This window comes from Gopherus evgoodei, chromosome 9, assembly GCF_007399415.2.
Source record: "Gopherus evgoodei ecotype Sinaloan lineage chromosome 9, rGopEvg1_v1.p, whole genome shotgun sequence".
Classification (NCBI taxonomy): Eukaryota; Metazoa; Chordata; order Testudines; family Testudinidae; genus Gopherus; species Gopherus evgoodei.
Window position 1 is genome coordinate 65,675,147 of NC_044330.1, and position 18,124 is coordinate 65,693,270.

Below are 18,124 nucleotides of genomic sequence, written 5' to 3' on the forward strand. Positions count from 1 at the left end.
TGAAGAAGGTAGATTTTTGCTGATAAGAGCTAAGATATCTGACTCTGTGTATACCCTGATTAATATAGAAGGACCCAATAAAGAGGATCCAAATATTTTAAAACAAGTTTTTGCCAAATTAGTTAATATCCCACTAGAATCACTCATCATAGCAAGAGATTTTAATAAGATTTTGGACCATTTTTAGACAAGTAAGGCAGACTCTAGCATACACAATCCCATACTAGAAACATACAAGATATATTATGCAAGAATTAGGGTTTAAAAACGTATAGCTGTTGCAGAACCCTGCAACAAAGGCTTTTACTGGTTTTCCTTCCTACATTCCACATATTCTTTAATAGATTTCTTCCTGATTTCTATGAATCTGGTGGACTCAGTATTTAATAATGAAATCAAGTCTATCGTGGTTTCTGATCATGCACCAATTATACTAAATTTTTCCACTCCCAAGACAAATTGGACTTGTAAAAGATGGAGACTGAACTCCTTTCTTTTGAAAGATAAACATTTGTGTGTGATGGAACACCCCTGTATTCACATCCTGCACACTATTGTAATAATCTTTGTACCAAGTATGCCTTGTAAGGTATCATTTGAAAACTGATAATTTGCTGGATATATTGTCCTGGTAAAACATATGTGGCAACATTGTATGTGACGTTATAAGATTTCCTTGCATGATGTTATCAACACATGTTCCAATCCCCACAGCCTTGCCCAAACACAAGTCGGCAAACAAGTCTACCCTAAAGAAAGGAAGGTGTGCTTGCCTTAATTTACATTTATGCAGTAAGCAGAGTCTTCAAGCAGGAAGGGAAGACAAAGGCAGCTCAAACAGGTGAAGAAGAAACAGCAGGGAACATCCTTCCACATACATTCCTTGTCTCCTGGATCTCATCTGGAAATGTTTTTCAAGAGGGGGACTGAAACTATAAAAAGAAGGGACAAAAACCCCAAGGCACCCCTCTTTCTCTCCCCGCCTACTGCATTCCCTGCACCTGAAGAGACAAAGAAAGCAGCTGTTGGACTCTGGGGGAAGGGTCCTGATCTACAGAGTTTGATCAGTAAGACTGTTGAAAGCATGTGGTGAGAAACCTTTGCTTTGAATTTCATGTAGTTTGTTAAGTTAGGCATGAGTAAGTGTTTTATTTTTTATTTTTCTTGTAACCATTTAAGACCATAAGAATAGCCATACTGGGTTAGACCAAAGGTCTATGTAGCTCAGTATCCTGTCTTCCAACAGTGGCCAATCCCAGGTGACCCAGAGGGAATGAACAGAACAGGTTATCATGAAGTGATCCATTCCCTGTTGCTCATTCCCAGCTTCTGGCAAACAGAGTCTAGAGACACCGTCCCTGCCCATCCTGGCTAATAGCCATTGATGGACCTATCCTCCATGAATGTATCTAGTTCTATTTTGAACCCTGTTATAGTCTTGGCTTTCACAACATCCTCTGGCAAAGAGTTCCACAGGTTGTCTGTTCATTGTGTGAAGAAATACTTCCTTTTGTTTGTTTTAAACCTGTTGCCTATTAATTTCATTTGGTGACCGTAGTTCTTGTGTTATGAGAAGAAGTAAATAAAACTTCCTTATTTACTTTCTCCAGGCCAGTCATGATTTTGTAGACCTCAATCATATCCCCTCTTAGTCATCTCTTTTCCAAGCTGAACAGTCCCAGTTTTATTAATCTCGCCTCATGGAAGCTGCTCCATACCCTAATAATTTTTGTTGCCTATTTCTGAACCTTTTCCAGTTCCAGTGTATTTTTTATGAGATGAGGTGACCACATCTGCATGCAGTCTTCAAGATGTGGGCGTACCATGGATTTATAGGCGTACCATGGATTTATAGGCGTATCATGGATTTAGTTCTGGCTTTTATGTCTCATTATTTGTAGTCACTTGAAATCTCTCTCTTTGTAGTTAATACATTTGTTTTACTGTTTTGTCTAATCCAGTGTGTTCAAGCTGAAGTGTCTGGGTAACTCCATTTGCGGTAACAAGTTGTGTGCATATAATTCCATTAAAGGAATAAGGGACTTAACATGTTTGCACTGTCCAGGAGAAGGCTGTGCAGTACAGGACATACATTTATGAGGGGAAGATCTGGGACTGGGGATGTGTTGGGGTCACCCTGCAGTATAACCCAGGCTGATAAGAGTCAAGGTTTGGCTGTCTGGCTGCCGCACACACACAGATATGGCTGGGAGTGACTTACATGCTGGAGACTGTTTATGAGTAGTTCAGGTTGGAGGCTTCAGCAGCAAAGCATTGTAAATGGCACTCTAGGTTAGAGGGTAGGAGTGACACAGCTGTTCCTTAGTCTGGATTGTCACACCCACTAACAGCTTTTATTAGGGGCAGGACCGCTGCCTACTCAGCTGACAGGAAGAGGGCTAGCCAGGCTAACCAAACAACTCGAGCCCTGGATTTAGAATGTGCAAACTTCCCCACCCAAGGAAATCTTAAACAATTCACCTTAGGCAGCAAGGAAATAGATAGACTTCAGCACAAGCCAAATTTGCTCTTGTTAGACTCACACAAACATACTGGGAGTCCGAGGAGAGAGCAGGGAGCTTTCTCATATACAGATTACAAGTAAGAGGTCAAAGGTCACAAATAGTATGACTCAAAATCAGCACCAAGGCAGGTTACTACCAATCAAAAAAAGATCAGTGATCAGTTTTTGAAATTCTACCAGGCTCTTTACTGTAATGATTCATCACCTGACCCAGAAGAACTGAATACCTGTGTTAAAACTGTTATACTCCCACAAACCTCAGAAGAGGAGTAGGCCAGATTAGCGTCTTCCTTGCAATCAGAGGAAATAATTAAGGCCATGGAGGAAATGAGTCTGAGCAAGACCCTCAGCCCTCGTGTCCTACCAACAGAATTCTATCAAAGTCTCAAAGAATGCTGACTCCTAAGCTATTATATATGGAGAAAGATGCATAAAAATAAAGCTGTGGTGCTGTCTTCTGTGAGGGGAGCCCTAATTAGCACTACTTAAAGAGAGTAACGATGTGGGAAAGTGTAATAGCTACAGATCCATTTCTCTAATCAGTACCTATAAAAAAATGCTTTCACAAATACCTGTATTGGCTAAGAGACTTGAAAAAGTAATGAATGATGTGGTTCACCCCAATCAAGTGGGATTTATTTTAAAAAGGCCTGGTTTAGGTAACAAACGTCAGTTGATCAACATTACGGCATTCCACCGGCATTCTAGAAATTCCCACCCAGTCATTTCACTCCTTGCAGAGAAAGCCTCTGACAGAGTGAAATGGCAATACCTGTTGCTTACCCTGGATAAATTTGGGTTGGGGAAATTCTTTATTTCCTGGAAAGAGTTGTTATATTCCAATCCCAACTCTTGTACCCAAACAAATAGCATCCATCCCTGCCCCCCCCCCCGATCTGTTTCAGGGAACCAGATATGAATGGAATCACTTGCAGTGCTAATTAGGGAATGTCAAGGGATCAAATAAGTGTCTCAGGAGACAAAAATCCTTCTATATGCAGATGACATCTGGATCAATCTATTCCAAATACCCTGAAAACAATAGATAACTGGAAAATTCTCTGGCTACCAGATCACTTGGGATAACTTGAAAGTAATGAAGATCTCATTGGATTTAGTTGGAAATGGCTCACCTATAGGGACATTTAGGTGGCAACAGACAAACATCAGCTATCTTGGCATCTGTTCCCTAAGGAAATTAAAACATAGTCCAGGTTAATCTAGCCCCATTAATCATGCAATTAGCAAATGATTTCAGCAGGTGGCAAGTACTGCATCTCCCCTTTTGGGGCCAAACCAACATCATTACAATGAATGCCCTGCCCAGGATCCTTGTGATTCCGACCTGCCTCCATAGCCATATTCCTCCCTTTTATTTTACCAAAATCAACACCGGGTCCAGGCCCTTCTTCATGGGGTGCTGGCAACAAGCCCAGAATTTCCTTACACAGATTACAGCTCCCTGTTAATTGAGGTGGGTTCAGATTTCCCAACTTTGCACTTCACCATCAGGCAATAATTCTTATCCAAGCAGTACAGCACCTCATTTCCTCATGCTGTGGAGCCCCCGACTGGCTCCAGCTGGAAATGGACTTGGTCACTCCTTAACCCCTTTCCAGTGCACTGCACTGCACTGCACTAGGATTATGACTGATTCCCTAAAGAGCAACTACTACCAACCAGCTTACAGCAGCCAGAAACGTGGTGTATGATGGCTGCTGAAGTTAAAGATCACCCCCTTCTACACACCAAAGTCTCTATTGGGGTAACTCAAAACTCTGTCTAGCAGGCAACCCCATCATTCAACCAGATTGGATTAGAAAAGGGATTTTGATCATCAGCCAATTTATAGAAAATGACACCTCTCTCCCTCCCTTTGACAATATGAATGGAAAAGTCAATCTAGAGCCTAAGGTGGAATGGCAATACATCCATGCAATCTCCCATTTGTTTGGCCCCCATCCCTATGCTACCCCTGAGCCACCTGAATGGCTTTCATTTTTCCAAATATCGTCCATATTGCCAAGTCCTATGGTAACACTATGTATGCACTTGGCCAGCAAACACAGATTCCCTAAAAAAGACATGGGACGAGCAACAAGGCCAATTGTTCTTTCCTAATCAGTGGAAACAAATTTTAGCCAATGCTCTGACCTATTCCTTGGATCTCTGTTTAAGATTAAGCCAGCACAAAATCATATGGAGGCTGCATTGCACTCATCTCTGACTGTTCAATAGTGGCGCCACTAAGCCAGGCAAATGTTGGTGCTGGTTCAGCAGGTGCTAACGTAACCCATATGTTCTGGGAATGCTCCTGCATCTATATGCTTTGAGCAGAAATTAATTGCAGTAATTTTTTTCCTATCAGATAAAATTGCCTTATAAGCTAAACTTGTTATTTTAAATCTAATGGATGATAATGGGAAGTTGAATACATTTGAAAAACTTTGGCTAAAAATTGCTAAAGTACTAGTACACCTCTACCCTGATATAATGTGACCCTATATAACATGAATTCGGATATAACGCAGTAAAGCAGCACCCCATGGGGGCAGGGCTGTGCGCTCCAGTGGATCAAAGCAAGTTCGATATAACACGGTTTCACCTATAACATGGTAAGATTTTTTGGCTCCCAAGGACAGTATTATATCAGGGTAGAGGTGTACTACCAAAATTGAAATAAAAAAAGAACCCAACAGTTGAGGACTGGATCATAGACCTAAGATGGGCCGCCATGGAAAGCATCATACACCGTAACAGAAATACCCAAGAAAAATTCTCAGAGACATGGGATGCTTCCCTGGAAGTATCTGAATGACCCTATTAAATGCATGCCACCCCCTTCGCTTCACCCTCCTCTCTGTCCACTTCCTTTTCCCCTCAGTTCTATCTCCCTCTGAACATTGTTTCTATTTTTTAATCTTAATTTAATATTTTTTCTGGATTTTTTCTGGATTTTTATAAACAAATTTTGTGCATGTCCAGTACAAATAACTGATTTATATTTTAACCTTTCATATTACAGATATAATTGTTTCAAATATAGCTAAGGTTAGTTAGCAAATGATTAATATATTATGAGATATTTATGTATAGTTTACCTTTGATTTTATATATATATATAAAACATTGAATAAAAAGTTAATAGAAAATGTTTTTCCTCTCACACTCAGTTTTGCTTCCAGCACTGGAAAACTGGCTCTTTTCAAAGATCCAATATATATATATATTGCCTTAACACAGTTCTTTGCATTTGATTTCTTAGGTTTCAGAAGGAAGAATCAAGTCTCCAGTCCCAGGACTGAGCCCTAGGGAAACACGCAGACATCAATAGTGTCCACACTAGCCTTTACCAACATGTTACCTGCCTCAGCTTAACTGGAAATCACTTAACCAGAGGTAGAAAAGGCCAGCATAGACAAACCTTGGGAATTTAGGGGCTCTGCTCTGTTCTATTCAGTACAGACACTCCATCTCTCTGAGCGCCAGTCAAGAGTGCATTGCATCACATGACTGGCATCTGCCATGTGTGGTTCTCTTCAAGGAGAAGTTGGGGGCAGAGGTTAATATATTCTGTGTATTCTGTGCCGTGTCACCAATCTCAAGTGATCAAACATCAAGAATCAGGCCCCCAAAACTTATGAGCCTGTCTTTAAAATAATAAATGTTGCACATTTCTCTTTGCTTTCTGGTATGTGAGCTTCAGGCTGATCTTGGGTCACGGTTTCCAGCTTTTCTCTGCAACCACCAGGACTAGAAACTGACTTTCTAATGCAAGCTGAGATTCTTAGTTTCACCTGAACCCAGGAACTAGGACTTTAAAAAAAAAATTGTGTGTTCCTGCCTGTGCTGTGTGTTTATATTACCCAATGCCAGAGCCCCGCAGAGCAGCTCATCTTTGGCAGGAAAGGTGCCGAGGTGAGGGTTGTGGGGATTCTTAAGGTTGCCACAAAAGCATCCCTGTTTTTGATCTGGAAAATGTGGTAACCTTAGCCAAGATGTGAATGACAGCACAAAGGTAGAGGAGGACCGGCTCTAAGGGACAGGGGAGAGTGTGTGCTGTCAGAAGAACCTTGCTTGGAGCACAGTTCTAGCTAGGCTATTTTAAAAAAGGGCAAGCAGCCACGTGTTTTTCCCCACTGATGGGACTGGTTTCGGGTTTGCATTTTGTGGTAGAAGAGGAGCATGGTCTGTTTCATTTCTCTTTATGGTCACTTGGAGCCAGACTTTCACAAGAGCTCAGCTTGGCTGCCCACGGGTGCTTAGCTCTTCTGCCTTGGGACTTTCTGGCCTAGCACAATGCTGCGGCATCTGGGCTGCGAGCCCCACAAAGGGAGATATTTTCCCCTAAACACAGAGCTGTGTGTACTGCTGTCACTGAAAATCAGCAGCCCAGCTATTTCTATTGCTCTCAGGCTCCACTTTGGGGGCTTCGCCTGCCAGGCTGCACCCCCAGAGGCGGCAAGTTTCACAGCAGCCGGAGGGAGGGATGCATCCGGCTGCTGCGGTGGCAGGTGTGAGAGTGTCTGGACACTGGTGCATGGCCACATGGGGCAGGGGCATGTCAAGGTATTAGTAAACACACCGTATGTAGGCAGTCTAGGCATGTGCTCTGTGACTCTCTCACACACTCAGAGAACATCCAGGGGGCAGAGGGCCCAGCCACCACTGATTAACAGAATTCCAATTAGGGTTCCAGAAGAATTACAAGGGATGCACAATAGACTATTCAGTGAGCCTGCTACCCTAAAGCCCCTGCCTGCTTTGGCACCATAATGGGGCCTTTGAGGTAGCAGGTCTCACCCTCCCACTCAAGAGAGCCCAGGCATAAGGGACTCCTCAGCGAGCGCGTGACCGGCAGCTGGTCTCTACACTGCCCCCTTCTACTCCCAGGGACCGTGGGCCAGACTGAGCACAAGGGAGAGCCGTTTGGAGGCTGAGCAAGCCCCGGCTGCCCAAGAACAGAAGCAGCCCAAAGGTGGCTTGGGGAGCCAAGGAGCCTGCAGAAGGACCAGCTCAGAGGCTGCATGTGGCACATGGGGATTCACAGCTCACTCTAGGGAAGTGCAGACGGCATTGTCTTCCATCGTTCCTGCCCCGTTCCTGCTCCAGCCGCCCAGTGCATTTGAGCAGAGTGGAGAGCGCCTCCTGGTGGCATTTAACATTAGCACTGTGTGGAGCTCCTTGCCGTCCCTCTTTTCCCCCTCCCTGCTACTCTGCACAAAGTGGATTGGCTGTGAGGGCAGTGCCAGCCAACCTCGCAGAATTAACTCTGACCTGGGGGGGGGGGAAGATGCCAAGGAGCAGACTGGGTGGGATGGGGTAAGGTTGAAAGAGGAGACACAGGAATAGGAGGTGAAAGAGGCTGATGCCCTGAGCAAGGGCAGGAAGGAAGCGGTTGGCAAATGGAGACTTTCATAACCTCTCATCCTGAAGCTGAGGGAGTGTAACCGACCCACCATCCTGAACTCAGCCCACCCAGCAGCACCTGGCTTGGATTGACCTGGGAGGGGAGGCATTTGCATTGGTGCATGGCAGAGAGTCCATGCGTGTCTAGCTGGGGGCAAGGGAGTCTGTGTAACCTTTCTAGAGATCCTGGCCTGGCTCTGCTCCTGGATTGGCCTGGGTTAGATAAAAGGATGGTGCTATTGTTAAGGGTGGTGCTTGCCCCCTAGGAGGGAGGGCTGGGGTTTGGACAGAGGTGCATGGCTAAGAGCTGGGACCCCATGGAAAGGCTGCTAGGCCTGGGAACCCCATTCTGAGGGATACTGTGTTCCCACAACAGAGTGACTTGTGAGATGGCCTAGAAGGGGAGATGCTTTCAGAGTAACAGACTCTTAGATCTCTAGGGAGCTGCAGGCCAACCTAACAGCAGAGACTGGCTCCTCTTGTGGCCAAGTTATGGTGACAGTGAGTGTGTGTGGACAGGAGCAGCCACTTCACACACAACACAGGGAAAATCCTGAGTGGGCTGGACCTGCTGGCGTTCCAGCTGCTTTGTGCTGCCGGAGTGCCCCTGGGAATTGGGCCCCTGCCATAAGAGCGGAGTGCCTAGATTGGCAGCGGATGTGGATGGTTGGGCTCATGGACAGCATAGGCTATACCATCTGCAAAGGTCCATGCGCAGAGGGAGTGACTGCATATTGTGGTCTGCGCTGAGGGCAACTGCAAACCTCGGAACTGGGCTGTGAGAAAGCCCCTACCCCATGCAGTCAAGTGAGCAAGCTCAGCCAAGACACTGGTGCTGGTGGCCACGTTTGGTGGGGGATTTGGAGTAGCTGTACACTCGGTATGGCACTGTGGATGCAGCACGCTGCTACACCTGCAGGGGCTGCTCTGAGACCCAGGGCAATGAGCTCTCAGCTACTTTGCGGAGCACAAGTGAGCGCTCCTCCCACTCCTCCCCTTAGCAGCTGCTGCACCAGGGCTCAGAGCAGTGTTGAGCTGGGAGTTTGCTGCTGCAAGACCGTTGCCTCATGTCACAGCTGTGGGATTTCAGACAGACAGTGCTAATGCCTCCGCTGCCTCCAAACAGTAGAGCCAAGCCAGTGTCTCCATCCTAGAGGCAGGAGTTTGGAGCCCAGCTCCTGGACAGATGGCGAGGATTGAGCAGGGACTAGCCCTGTGTTCTGCCCTCCACGGCCAGTGTTAGGGGAGTGGAGGAAGGAGGATTGTGGTGACTGTACAACTGTGATGGGGACACTCCTGGCATTTGCTGTGTGTTAGCAGCAGACAGCGCCCAAGGCCGAGGAGTGTGAAGAGCACGCCGTGCCTGGCTAGGAGGGTGTTCCCATTGTGCTCTGCGGGGAATGTTGAGTCATTACAGACAGCGCCTCCCCCTGGGGAGAGGGTCACAGAGCGAGAGTGAAGGAGTGGGCTGGAGAGCAGCCAGCCCTGTTTAGAGATGAGCCCAGCAGGCTGGTTCTGGGAATCAGCTCCCGCAGCAGGACGGCATTGGGATATTTCAGTCCAAAGCAGGCTGTGAAGAGCTACAAAACGATCTCGAAGAACTGTGTGACTGAGCAACCAAATGGCAAGTGAAATTCAATGTTGATAAATGCAAAGCAATGCACATTGGAAAACACAATCCCAACAAGACATCTAAAATGATGGGGTCTAAATTAGCTGTTACCACTCAAGAAAGATCTTGGAGTCATTGTGGACAGTTCTCTGAAAACATCCACTCAATGTGCAGCAGCAGTCAAATAAGCTAACAGAATGTTGGGAATCATTAGGAAAGAGATAGATAATAATAATATCATAATGCCACTATATAATGCCATGGGAGTGGAGGGCTGCACAAGGCAGAGTGGGGGTGAGGGAATGGGGGGGCTGAACGGGGCAGAGTGTTAATCATGGTGGGGGGATGGGGAGCTGCACGGGACACAGTGTTAATGGGGTGGAGGGGAGCCATCTATGCTAGAGCTCCTATCGGTACTGGCAGCAGTAGGCTGCTGTCAGAAACCCCTCCCTTCTCCCTGCCCAAACCACAGCAAGGCGTGAGTGATGCTAGCTGCTGTAGGGGGCTGGCTGCAAGATGTTGACACTGCCTGGAAGCCATTACTAGGAGGTACTTGCCTTTGTTATGTTTGAGCCTTTCCAGGGGCTGGCTGGAGGGAGTTCTTCTTGCTATCAGATGGAGAAGGTTTGTGTGCAGCAGAACTGCTGTTGCTGCTCCCATCCAGGGATTTCTGGCTAAGATGACTCTGGAGTGTCGGCTCCTACTCTCCCAGCTGCTCATGAGCTCCAGGCTGGGCTCAAAGCTTGGCCCGGTGCAGCTAGGGTGACCAGATGTCCCAATTTTATAGGGCAGTCCTGATTTTTGGATCTTTTTCTTATATAGGCTTCTATTACCCCCCACTGCCTGTCCCGATTTTTCACATTTGCTGTCTGGGCACCCTAGGTGCAGCCCCAAACTCAGCTCTGAAAGCAATTGCATCCAGTACCCGGGACCAAAACAGCTGGTGCTGGGCTGGGCTGCTGTGCAGTTGGTCAGTGAAGGCTCCAGCCATGTTTGCTGGGAGGGTGCTCAGCAGCCCGTCAAACAAACAAGGGGCCCTAGCAATGCCAAGAACAGCTGCAACAAGCCACTCCTTAGGCAACAATGGCAGGGCCCTGCCCAGGCAAGCTCAGCCCAAGACCTGCTGGGCCCAAACAACTGAGTGCATATAGCCCCCTCTGAGGGGCAGCAACACAGCGCTCAGTTCCCATACAACGGCACGAGGAGGAGAGGCTGAGGCAGGCCTCGGCCAGACTCGTTCATCCTCTACCCGGCTCCAGAGCCAGCTCACTGCATGGGGAAGGGACTCCCCAGCCCCCAAGTACAAGGTGAATGGCTCTCCTGCCTGGAGCGCTGATTACAGTGACTGACTCAATGTATTGTCAAACATTAACCCACAGGAGGGGCAGGTTGGGTGCTCCAGCCAATGAGGGTGCAGACCAGCTAGTGAGGCTGCAGCATGTGTGGTGGGGAGCACAGGTGAGCATAGGGGTGGGGGAGCAAGGCTGGCAGGTGCCTGGTCAGGGAGAAGGGAGCATACCCATACCCCTGAGTGTAGGGAGTGAGACTAGGACAGTGAACCCAGGTGTGTGGCTGTCCTGCAGGGAGGTGGCCTGCTCTCAGGTTTTTCCTCAGGGCTGGAGATGAGTGAGGACCCACAAGCTAATATTCCGAGTGCCAGAGGCTGCAGGGCGGGTTGTGTCACTTCCTGGTTAATAGCAGGCTCTTCCCCAGGCAGAGCACATGAGCAAAGGATCCCAGCCACATTTGCTATACTTGGCCAAGTGCCCCCAAGAAAGTCCTGCTGGCCACCCACTCTCCCAGCCGGTCCCCACCTCAGCGCCTGTCCCCATGGCACCTTTCACACCCAGCAAGGTCTCAGTGGAGCAAATCCCACCCGCCTAGCGAAGTCTCCAGTCATGTACCTGAGGGCACGCAGCCATGCTCCTGTGCGCGGTCCCTGGAGCCCCAGAAGCTGTGCAGGAAGTGAGGGCTTCCCTGAGCAATCCTGCCCGAGCAGGATGGGGAAGTGGTGACATTCAAAAAGGAGAAGTACAACTTGGGCTTGTGCAAGTGAGTCAGCGAGCCAGGCGTGTCCCTGGGGCCCGCCTCTGGCTCCTCTCACCAATGGCAAACGCTGCAGACATGCAAATACCAGGTGAGCCGGATGACTGTAAGCCACAGCGAGAGAAGGAGAGTGCAATGGGGAAGCAGCCCATCACCAGTTGCAGCTGTCATCATGCTCAAGAGCTAGTGCCCTTAAGCTGCAAACTGAGTGAGGGGGACCGAGTGTGCAAAACAGAGGGGTGGGGGAGTCAGCATGCACAGTGAGTGAAAGGGCAGAATGTGCACAATGCACCAGGCCCCCTCACCACACAGAATCTCTGCACACAGCAGCACAAAACCCAGGGCTAAAGCAGAGCTCCAGCCACTGCACAGTGAGCACACCAAACAAGTCAGAGCTGGGGGCCAGAACTCTGAACTATGCCCTGCACACGCTGCAGGGACCCTGTCCTCTTGAAACAGGAATGTGCCCAGGTGTGTCCCTAGGGTGATTAGAGGGCAGATCCTCTCTTCCTATCACTAACATCTCCACCTGGCTGGGTTCAGCTCCATCCCAGTGTGACTCTGACTAATTCTGGGAGGCATCCATGCTGCTATAGCAGGGGCCATGACATCTCACGGGCCCCATGGAGGTTGCAGGGAGATGCTAATGTGGCTGGGGCAAAGGAGACAGCCCTGTTGGACCGCACCAGTGAGAACTCTACGGCCGCTGCCCAGCTTGATCCCCAGGGATGCTGGATTTGCTGGATTTGAAGCAACCCAATGCCCAGCTACCAACTCTCTGAGACGTATCAGTAGCAGCGCCTGGCCAGCTGCAGGGACAGAATGCACACTCTTACCTGACTACCAGCACACTGGAGTCCACATCAAGTATTGCTCTGTTCAGTGCAGTAGCACTGGATCCTGTCAGCTCAACTCCTGCCCTCTTTGCTGCTGAGAGCCAAGGCCTTTAAGCCCCCCTCCTGCACCCCACCCAATTCCCTACTCTGACCAGCAAAGGCTATTGCAAAGGGTAGCAGCATGTGAGCAACGCAGGCAGCCAGAGCACCTAGAGAGAGGCAGGGGCTCAGAGGTGATTTGAGGGTTGAGTGAGGGGCTATAGGGGAAGGAGGAAAAAGGAAGGGTGTTCTGGGTATTCTCAATTGCGAGGGGGAGCAGACACGAACCAGGGCAGCAAGGGAGCCGGAGAAAGTAACCTCAGTGAGAAGGGCATGAAGGTCACCAAGAGCATTAATGGGCAAAGGGAGCTGGAGCAAATCCAAGTCTAGGCTCCTGCGGGGAGCAGGCACTGGCATGAGTGGCTGACAGAGTCTGTGCAGGCATATCAGAAAGATGCTCTCTGTGCGGCCACAGAGGGAAGAGTGCCAGTCAGGGCAGGAAGACAGCAGGTAGCGGGCTCTGTCCATGCTGTTTGCACTCGGCCAGGCTTTGGGTGCGTGACAGGGGGACACCATGAACACCACAGAAAGAAGGTGTCAGGGTCCAACAAACCACACACTGGAGTATGGCTCCCGCCTGTCCTCCCCTCCCCTTACAGATCCACATTCCTACTTAGCCCCCAGCCAGAGCCGTAACAAGGAATTTTTGTGCCTGAGACAAGGGCTGGCTCCAGGCTCTTCGGTGGCAATTCGGCGGCGGGTCCCTCAGTCCCTCTCAGAGGGAAGGCCCTGCCGCCAAAGAATGAACGAAGTGGCTGTGGCAATTCAGCAGCAGGTCCTTCCCTCCAAGAGGGACTGAGGGACCCGCTGCCGATAGCAGCTTTTTTTTTCCCTCTGCCCCGTTTGGATGGTAGAGCTGCATCCCTCTGCTGTGCACACGTGCCTCACTCACTTTGCCCTTGTTACGGCTCTGCTCCAGCCCCTGTTCATGGCTGTCCAAGCCCAGGGAGCTGCTGCAATGAGGGGAAGTGGGCTTACTGGTGTGGACTGGCTGGAAGTGAGGACTGCCCAGGTAAGCTAGATTACGGGAGCAGTAGTTTCCGCAGGAATTGAAATTAGGGGGGTGTTCGAATTTACAGGGTGGGTGTCAGGGCCAATGAGATATATAAAGGAGATATGAATAAAGTAAATATTTTGTTAGGATAATGCAAATTTAACATAAGGATAATGCAAGTTACACCAAAACACATAACAATATATTTTTTTAAATGTATTTAATTTAAATTGACTTTTGAAAAGTAAGCCATCATGGGATAAAAGAGAAGTCCTCTCATGGATCAGTAACTGGTTAAAATATGGGAAACAAAGGGTAGGAATAAATTATCAGTTTTCAGAATGTAGAGAAATAAATAGTGGTATCCCTAAAGGGTCGCTACTGAGACCATTACTATTCAACATACTCATAAATGATCTGGAAAAATGGGTAAACAGTGAGGTGGCAAAATTTTCAGATGATACGAAACTATTCAAGATAATTAAGTCCCAGGCAGACTGCGAAGAGTTACAAAGGGATCTCACAAAACTGGGTGACTGGGCAACAAAATGGCAGATAAAAATTCTGTGTTGATAAATTCAAAGTATTGCACATTGGAAAACAATCTCAATTATACATACAAAATGAAGGAGTCTGAATTAGCTGTTATCACTCAAGAAAGAGATCTTGGAGTCATTGTGGATAGTTCTCTGAAAACATTCACTCAATGTGCAGTGGCAGTCAAAAAGGCAAACAGAATGTTGGGAATCATTAAGAAAGGGATAGATAATAAGACAGAAAATATCATGTTGCCTCTATATAAATCCATGGTATGTGTACACCTTGAATACTATGTGCAGATCTGGTCACCCCATCCCAAAAGAGAGATATTGGAAATGGAAAAGCTACAGAGATGGGCAACTAAAATGATTAGGGGTATGAAACAGGAGAAGAAATTAAAATGACTGGGAATTTTCAGCTTAGAAAAGAGACTACTAAGGGGGGGTTATGACAGAGGTCTATAAAATCTTGACTGGTGTGAAGAAAGTGAATAAGGAAATGTTATTTAATCCTTCACATAACACAAGAACGAGCAGGTTTCAGAGTAGCAGCCGTGTTAGTCTGTATCCGCAAAAAGAACAGGAATACTTGTGGCACCTTAGAGACTAACAAATTTATTTGAGCATAAGCTTTTGTGGGCTACAGCCCACTTCATCAGATGCATAGAATGGAACATAAAGTGAGGATATATATATATATGTACAGAGAACATGAAAAGGTGGGAGTTGCCCAATCAACTCTAAGAGGCCAATTAATTAAGATGAGCTATTCTCAGCAGAAAAAAAACTTTTGTAGTGATAATCAAGATGACCCATTTAAGACAGTTTGATGAGAAGGTGTGTGGATACTTAACATTGGGAAATAGATTCAATGTGTGTAATGGCTCAGCCATTCCCAGTCTCTGTTTAAGGAGGTGTTGGGGAAATTCAAGGGGGGTGTAGGGAAATCACTGTACAGGAGCCTAATAAAGTGCCAAGCCAACGCTGTTTTCAGGGTTTCCTCCTGCCGCCTCTGGTTCCTGCATGAGCCCATCTACCTTAGGATCTGCCTCACCAGTCACAGGATCTGAGCACCTTCCTGGAATATAGAGCGACAACAGGGAAGGCCTGCGTGGGCTTCCTGGAGGCTGGGCCTGAGTGGGTGGGGTTGACCTGTGCTGGCTGAGGGTTGAAACCTCTGGCTAGTGCTGTCAAGGTGCTATCAAAGAGCGAGGCCTTGCAGTGTTCCCCGAGTGTCAAGACTGGAGTTGCCCGATTCCCCCTGGAGGCTGGCTCCAGAGCCGGCTCCCCTCTGGAGAGAATGCTTTGCCCTCATGGCTAAGGCCTCGGTTCCCCTTGTGCTACTGGCTGGTGTGCTAGAGATCTGGGACTGCGCCACCGGAACCTGCAGCTGGGGGGCCTCTCAATGGGGAGCCGACTCGGCTAGTGAGTGAAGTGTCCCACCTAGAGGTGAAACGTGGTGCCCCTCGTGACAGCACCAACCCAGGGAAACCCAGCCTGAGGCCCTGCTCCAGCCACAGGACAGTCTGGTTCATTCACCCAAGCTGCTGGCATACAGCTCCTGGGCATGTGGGCTCATTGCATTTGCACTGCTTCCTGGGCCACGGGGAAGGGGGCATTATGGGGTCCAATTACTGGGGGGGAAGTGGGTATTTTGGGGCCCCTTCCACCACCCTAGGCACTCCCCTTACACTCCCTGCTGGCCAGCCAAGGCCCTCAGTTGATAGGTCCATCCAGCGTCCCCACCTGCTCCCCAGTGCTGAGGAGCAACCACGGCTATGGTACATGGTTTACCACAGAGCAGGTCCTGGCTCCTGGTCACAATGCACTCCCCCTTCCAGGCATGTTAAGGACTCAGGGTCTGAAGTGCAGGTTTTTAAAAGTGGGAGGGCAGGGCCCTTTCTCCCTTGTTTCCAGCCCTATGAGTTCAGGGCCCCTTGAGAATAATTTTGGGGGTGGCAAGTGCCTCCTTGCGCTCCCTCCCCCCTCTACCCCTCAATAGTGCAGGTGCTGCCGGGGGAAGCTCACCCAATGTCATCTTTACTCTTCTGCAGCCGGGTCTCTACCAGCTTTGGAAGCAGATCCCAGCTCCAGGGGCATGTGGCCAAGTGGCTTCCTGATCAACACCCCCTGTGGTGCTGTCCTGAACTTGACAGATGAAGTCCCCTTAGACTCATCAAAGCTGCTGCAGGCATGGCTGAGCTCCGCACTCTGCGTCACTCTAGGACCTCACCCTCCTCTTGCTCCGACTGGGGATGGTACACACCATACAGAGCAGCTGAGTCACAGCTCTATTGGACAAGCCTGTGGCTGCAAAGCCCCTCCTTGCTGAGCTGCACAGCATACAGCCAGCACTCAAGTTGTGTCTACACTGCAAGCAAAGCCGTGTTCTTCACTTGGGTTAAAATAGCAGGTTGGTTTTTAATTTAGGTTAGCAGCTTCTGGTCCCCAGGCTTCCTTATAGGCAAACTTGAGTTGCAAACTGTAGCCCATAGAGCTAGCTGGGGTATTTCTTTTATTCAGCAGTAACACAAGGAACTTACAGGCCTGTACAGTGTAAGACACTGACTTCAGCAGTTAGCGTAATGCTTGAGACCTATGAAGTTTGGCACAGGTAAATGGCCTAACGGTCACCCCTAAGTTTTGGGGAACTGGGAACAGTGTGTGTAAGGGGCAAGTTTATCCATAATGATACCAGCCAACCACAGGAACATATGCCAACACCAGCTTTTAGATATTTTAGGATGGGAACATCTGCAGATGTCTGACCACAAGAGTGCCATGGCAACGAACTGACATATATAATGAGATCATTAATATACTAACCCATAGGAGAAGGGCATCCCAGCATTAGTAGGGTGAGGAAATACAAACAAGGAAGAGGGGAGAAACCCTACTGAATATGCATTACACAGAGTGGCATCAGCATAACATTATACAAGTTGTAGCTCATCCTATGTGCAGAGAGAGAGAGAGAGATGGGAGGCGCCAGGATGATGGCCACTGGTGATGGTGAGAAGGAAGATAATGGCTAATATTTCAGGTTGTTCTGCAAGGGAAGGTGAGAATCTGGATGTTCAGATGGACATTCCGTATTATCTCTACCTACCTTGCTGGGTTAGAGAGTTTGGGACTTTGATAAATGTATTAACAAAACTACTGTAAATCCAGAGGGGCTCCTAAAGTGTGAGTGTTGGAGCTGTCCACAGCGGGGTTCTCCGCTGAACATTGATTTAAAGAATACTCAGGTTCTTGGCTCAACATCAGGCTGTCAAACCTCAGAGTGATAAAATGGGGAATTATGAAGTAATCAATATAATTAATACATAATCTGTAGACCGGGTCACAAGACAGCCCATCTGCTGCAAGCTGGGGCTTTTCACAGCTGATTGACTTAGGGGCCAGAGATTTCACAATTTTGGACTAACAGCACTTAGGGATCCTCTCTAAATTACAGCACAGCAGCAAACTGAAACTGCAGTGACCTGCAGCTGGAGAGTCCCTGGGAAAATACACCCACGAGCAACAATCCAATGAGCCCTGCAAAGCACACACAGTTGCATTTGAGCATCTGCACAATCTCCTGTGAGGAGCATCTCCTTTGGGCTGTCATGGGGTGCGGTTGGGGACAGTATCGCTGCTGCTGCTCTCCCCTCCTCCAAGCCGTTTAAGGGACTTCTCTTGCAGCCACAGCCTCCTGGGCTGTGATGGGGGGAGGGCAAAGCAGTAGCCCCTCCCCTTCCCTGTTGTTCCTGGATGCACTTCCTTGGTGTTGGCCGCTGGGGCTGCAAGCAGGAGTTGGGCTAGCAATAAATAAATTACTATGATTTGGACATGTATGTGTGTATATTTATTTGTTTCTCCTAAAGCTAATTAAGTAGTTTAGGAAAAAGTGTGAGAGTGGCTACCAGCAAGAGTTGGTAGCCTCATTCTGAGACTAACAAAAAATTTGTCCTGAGAACCCCTGCTCTAGCTACAGGCCTGAGGTGGCAGACTGTCTTGAGTGGCCTCTGGCTGTAGCAGCAGTTCGCTGCCTGCCCGCTGGTGCCCCTGGGCATGCTGCAC

The 18,124-nt window shown here is 48.4% G+C and overlaps 1 protein-coding gene across 4 annotated transcripts in view; it reads right to left on the bottom strand.

Annotated features, from left to right (window-relative positions):
* Positions 1-11,582, bottom strand: part of ELF4 (E74 like ETS transcription factor 4) — a 46,012-nt gene extending 34,430 nt beyond the window's left edge. For all 4 annotated transcript variants that reach the window (XM_030574710.1, XM_030574712.1, XM_030574711.1 and 1 more), the window contains exon 1: positions 11,450-11,582. In XM_030574710.1, coding sequence (XP_030430570.1) covers positions 11,450-11,563 — 114 coding nt within the window. In that variant the 5' untranslated portion in view covers positions 11,564-11,582. The remainder of the gene's footprint in view (positions 1-11,449) is intronic.
* Positions 11,583-18,124: the final 6,542 nt, after the last annotated feature.